The sequence below is a fragment of the Neopsephotus bourkii genome, unplaced genomic scaffold (genome assembly GCF_033783945.1).
Source record: "Neopsephotus bourkii isolate Nb327-2 ecotype Australia unplaced genomic scaffold, CSIRO-AGI_Nbou_v1 NB_738, whole genome shotgun sequence".
Classification (NCBI taxonomy): Eukaryota; Metazoa; Chordata; class Aves; order Psittaciformes; family Psittacidae; genus Neopsephotus; species Neopsephotus bourkii.
In genome coordinates, this window is record NW_026901236.1 from 26059 (window position 1) to 32058 (window position 6000).

General features: G+C 49.1%; 1 protein-coding gene across 1 annotated transcript in view; it reads left to right on the forward strand.

Annotated features, from left to right (window-relative positions):
• The window catches only part of LOC133212694 (tenascin-X-like), a gene marked incomplete at both ends in the record, with an annotated part of 29493 nt that extends 24039 nt beyond the window's left edge, over positions 1 to 5454 (forward strand). The window contains 5 exon segments of the mRNA XM_061354380.1: positions 415 to 702; positions 2942 to 3235; positions 5162 to 5321; positions 5323 to 5385; positions 5387 to 5454. Coding sequence (XP_061210364.1) covers positions 415 to 702; positions 2942 to 3235; positions 5162 to 5321; positions 5323 to 5385; positions 5387 to 5454 — 873 coding nt within the window.
• Positions 5455 to 6000: the final 546 nt, after the last annotated feature.

Genomic DNA, 6000 nt, shown 5'->3' on the forward strand with positions numbered 1-6000 from the left:
ATGGATGAATGAATGGATGGATTCATGGATGGATGGATGGATGGATAAATTTGGAAATATTAATAGATATATAAATTTGGAATTATGAGTAGATGGATGTATAGAATGGTGCATTCAATATGGAATGACTGGAGAGTTTTATCTCAATGAGAAGCACTGAGGGTTGCATTGATGAATAGATCCATCAACAGATGGGTAGTCAGATGGTAGATGTTTGAGTATGTCGCTGATTCTGTGTTGGGCGCTTGATAGGACTCTGTAGACAGAGGGGTGGAACGAAGGATGGAAGAAGGATGAACGATGTATGGATGATGCATGCATGTGTGGATGGATGGATGAATGGATGAACAGACGGAGGGATGAAAGGAGGGATGGATTCACATATAGATTTCTGGCCTCTCCATTGCACCCCAGCTCCAAAGGAGAAGAAGCCACCAACCAAGCCCCGCATGGGAGAGCTCCGGGTGTCCGACGTCACCTCTGACTCCGTGCATCTGGAGTGGAGCGTCCCCGAGGGCACCTTTGACTCCTTCACGCTGCAGTACCGCGATGCACAAGGCCAGCCCCAGGTGCTGCCCATGGACGGGGGTTCCCGCACGCTGACGGTGCCGGGGCTGGCCCCGTCCCGCCGCTACAAGTTCAACCTGTACGGGCTGTGGGGTCGCACCCGCCTGGGCCCCGTCTCCACCGACACGGTCACAGGTGAGGGGGCTCTGGAACCAGCCCCGCTGAACCGCGCTTTGTAGGGGACAGAAGCTCGGGCAGGGCCCGTGCTCGTCCCTTGGGCAATGGAGGAATGGTGGGGATTTGGGATCAATGGAAGGATGGGGCTGTGATGGGTTGACAGGCTGGAGGGATTGTTGAGCATGGATTGATGGATGGATGGATGGAATCATGGATGGATGGATAGATGGTTGATGGATGGATGGTTGGCTGGATGGACGGAGGGATGGATGATGGATGGTTGGGTGGATGGATCTTTGCATGGGTTGATGCATGGATGAATGAGTGTATTGAAGGATGTATGGATTGGCAGTCATATATATGTATGCTAGGTGGATGGATGGATGGATATATGGATGAATGGATGGATGGATGGATGGATGGATGGATGGATGGAGGATGGACGGATGATGGATGGATGGATGTATGTATGGATGGATGGATGATGGATGGATGGATGGAGGATGGGTGGACGGATGGATGGATGGATGGATGGATGATGGATTGATGGGTGGATGGAATCATGGGTGGATGGATGGATGGATGGATGGATGGATGGTGAAGGGATGCAGGATGGATGGAGGATGGATGGATGGAGGCAAGAATTTGAATTTATGAGCAGAAGGCTGCATAGAATGACCAGTTGAATATGGAATCCTGGAAAGCTGTCTCCCAGTGACATGCATTGAACGTTGGATGGACAAATGGAGAACTAGATGGATGAATAGTCAGACGATGGATGTTTGAGTATGCTGCAGACCCTGTACTGAGGTGTTTGCAGGAATTCATAGATGCATGCCTAGAAGGAAGAATTGAAGAGAGGATAATTAATGGATGGATGGTGGATGGATGGATGGATGAATGGAAGAAAGGATTTATTAGTAGGAGGATGAGTAGAGAGTAACGTTGTTTGTTGAATGAGTGGAGGACTGGATGATAGCGTAATGCATGGAGTGCTGAATGGATGAACGGATACAAACACTGGCTGCTTGGATTGATGGATCTTTGATAGACTGAAAGTCTGCAAAGGCAGGTTTCCCTTTGATGAATCAGTGATTGAATGTACAGAAGGCGGCGGTGGGGTTTGGGCCTCATCATGTGTTGAGTGTTTGAAATGTCTCTAGAGCAGCATGGCGTCCTGTGAGAGGGTTGGATAGGACGGAAGAATGGATGTATTTGGATTGATGAGCAGAAGGATGGACAGATGGAGCCATGGAATATAGAATGTCTGGAGTGCTGTGTCCCAGCATGAAGAGTTGCATGGATGAACGTGTACATCAATGGATAACTGATCAGATGGTGGATGTGCGAGTGTGTCACAGATCCTGTACTGGGTACTTGATAGGACTTTGTAGATGCATGGGTGGAAGGAAAGGTGGAAAGGAGGATGATGGATGGAGGTAGTGATGAATGAATGAATGAATGAATAAATGAATGAATGAATGAATGAATGAATAAATGAATGAATGAATGAATGAATGAATAAATGAATGAATGAATGATGGAGGGATGAATGGACAGAAGGATGGGTGGATGGATGGATGGATGAATGGATGGATGGATGGATGAATAGATGAATGGAAAGATGGATGGATGGATGGATGGATGGACGGACGGACGCATGAATTTGAATTTATAGTTAGAACGATGGTTCGGTAGATGAATGGATGAATGGCTGGATGGATGTATAAATAGATGAATGGAAAGTTGGATGGATGGATGGATGGATGGACGGACGGAGGACACATGAATTTGAATTTATGGGTAGAAGGATGGTTGGATAGATGAATGGATGAATGGATGGAGGGATGGATGGATAGATGAATGGATAGATGGATGGTTGGATGGATGAATGGATGAATAGATGGATGGATGGATGCACGCATGAATTTGAATTTATGGGTAGAAGTATGGATAGAATGAACCACTGAATATGGAATCCTGGAAAGCTGTATCCCAGTGACTTGCATTGAACGTTGGATGAACAACTGGAGAACTACATGGATGAATAGTCAGATGGTGGATGCTAGATTATGCTGCTGATCCCGTATTTAGTAGTTGACAGGATTCATAGATGCATGGCTGGAAGGAAGGATTGAAGAGAGGGTAATTAATGGATGGATAGTGCATGGATGAATGGTGGATGGATAGATTGACAGATGGATCAATGAATACACCCACAGATGTTCATTCCCTCATTGTGGCCTCTCCATTGCAGCCCCAGCTCCACAGGAGGAGGAACCAGCATCGCAGCCAGTGCTGGGTGAGCTCCGGGTGTCCGACGTCACCTCTGACTCCGTGCATCTGGAGTGGAGCGTCCCCGAGGGCACCTTTGACTCCTTCACGCTGCAGTACCGCGATGCACAAGGCCAGCCCCAGGTGCTGCCCGTGGACGGGGGTTCCCGCACGCTGACGGTGCCGGGGCTGTCCCCGTCCCGCCGCTACAAGTTCAACCTGTACGGGCTGTGGGGTCGCACCCGCCTGGGCCCCGTCTCCACCGACACTGTCACAGGTGAGGGGGCTCTGGCACCAGCCCCGCTGAACCGCGCTTTGTAGGGGACAGAAGCTTGGGCAGGGCCCGTGCTCGTCCCTTGGGCAATGGAGGAATGGTGGGGATTTGGGATCAATGGAAGGATGGGGCTGTGATGGGTTGACAGGCTGGAGGGGTTGTTGAGCATGGATGGATGGATGGATGGATGGAATCATGGATGGATGGATGGGTGTTTGCATGGGTTGATGCATGGATAAATGAGTGTATTGAAGGATGTATGTATGCATGCTGGGTGGATGGATGGATGGATTGAAGGATGAACGGATGGATGGATGGATGATGGATGGATGGATGGAGGATGGGTGGATGGATGGATGGATGATGGATGGATGGATGGAGGATGGGTGGATGGATGGATGGATGATGGATAGATGGGTGGATGGAATCATGGATGGATGGATGGAGGATGGATGGATGGTGAAGGGATGGAGGATGGATGGATGATGGATGGATGGATGCAAGAATTTGAATTTATGAGCAGAAGGCTGCATAGAATGACCAGTTGACTATTCCTGTAAAGCTGTCTCCCAGTGACATGCATTGAACGTTGGATGGACAAATGGATAAGTAGATGGTTGACTAGTCAGATGATGGATGTTTGAGTATGTTGCAGACCCTGTATTGAGGTGTTTGCAGGAATTCATAGATGCATGGCTAGAAGGAAGGATTGAAGAGAGGATAATTAATGGATGGATGGATGGATGGAAGAAAGGATTTATTAGTAGGAGGATGAGTAGAGAGTAACGTTGTTTGTTGAATGAGTGGAGGACTGGATGATAGCGTAATGCATGGAGTGCTGAATGGATGAACGGATGCAACACTGGCTGCTTGGACTGATGGATCTTTGATAGACTCTGAAAGTCTGCAAAGGCAGGTTTCCCTTTGATGAATCAGTGATTGAATGTACAGAAGGCGGCGGTGGGGTTTGGGCCTCATCATGTGTTGAGTGTTTGAAATGTCTCTAGAGCAGCATGGCGTCCTGTGAGAGGGTTGGATAGGACGGAAGAATGGATGTATTTGGATTGATGAGCAGAAGGATGGACAGATGGAGCCATGGAATATAGAATGTCTGGAGTGCTGTGTCCCAGCATGAAGAGTTGCATGGATGAACGTGTCCATCAATGGATAACTGATCAGATGGTGGATGTGCGAGTGTGTCACAGATCCTGTACTGGGTACTTGATAGGACTTTGTAGATGCATGGGTGGAAGGAAAGGTGGAAAGGAAGATGATGGATGGAGGTAGTGATGAACAAATGAATGATGAATGGATGGATGGATGGATGAACAGACAGAAGGATGGGTGGGTGGGTGGGTGGATGGATGGATGGATGGATGGATGGATAGACGAATGGAAAGATGGATGGATGTATAGATGGATGGATGGATGGATGGACGGATGGATGGAAGGACGAATGAAAAGATGGATGGGTGTATAGATGGATGGAGGAATGAATGGATGGAAAGATGAATGGATGGATGGATGGATGAATAGATGAATGGATAGATGGATGGTTGGATAGATGAATGGATGGATGGATGGATGGGTACATGCATGAATTTGAATTTATGGGTAGAAGGATGGATTGAATGAACCATTGAACATGGAATCCTGCAAAGCTGTATCCCAGTGACATGCATTGAACTTATATTGACAAATGGAGAACTAGATGGATGAGTACCCACCTGGTGGATGCTGGAGTATGCTGCTGATCCTGTATTTAGCGGTTGACAGGAATTCATAGATGCATAGCTGGAAGGAAGGATTAATGGGAGCATAAGTAATGGATGGATATTGCATGGATGAATGGTGGATGGATAGATTGACAGATGGATCAATGAATGCACACAGATGTTCATTCCCTGCATTGTGGCCTCTCCATTGCAGCCCCAGCTCCACAGGAGGAGGAACCAGCATCACAGCCAGTGCTGGGTGAGCTCCGGGTGTCCGACGTCACCTCTGACTCCGTGCATATTGAAGTGAGGCGGTCCCCGAGGGCACCTTTGACTCCTGGCGCTCTACAACACGGCGATGCACGGGGCCAGCCCGGTGCTGCCCGTGGACGGGGGTCCCCGCACGCTGACGGTGCCGGGGCTGTCCCCGTCCCGCCGCTGAGTTAGACCTGTACGGGCTGTGGGGTCGCACCCGCCTGGGCCCCGTCTCCACCGACACTGTCACAGGTGAGGGGGCTCTGGCACCAGCCCCACTGAACCGCGCTTTGTAGGGGACAGAAGCTTGGGCAGGGCCCGTGCTCTTCCCTTGGGCAATGGAGGAAAGGTGGTGGGAGGGGATTTGGGATCAATGGAAGGATGGGGCTGTGATGGGTTGACAGGCTGGAGGGATTGTTGAGCATGGATTGATGGATGGATGGATGGAATCATGGATGGATGGATAGATGGTTGATGGATGGATGGTTGGCTGGATGGATGGAGGGATGGATGATGGATGGTTGGGTGGATGGATGTTTTCATGGGTTGATGCATGGATGAATGAGTGTATTGAAGGATGTATGGATTGGCAGTCATATATATGTATGCTGGGTGGATGGATGGATGGATATATGGATGAATGGATGGATGGATGGATGGATGGATGGATGGATGGAGGATGGACGGATGATGGATGGATGGATGTATGTATGGATGGATGGATGATGGATGGATGGATGGAGGAAGGGTGGACGGATGGATGGATGGATGGATGGATGATGGATTGATGGGTGGATG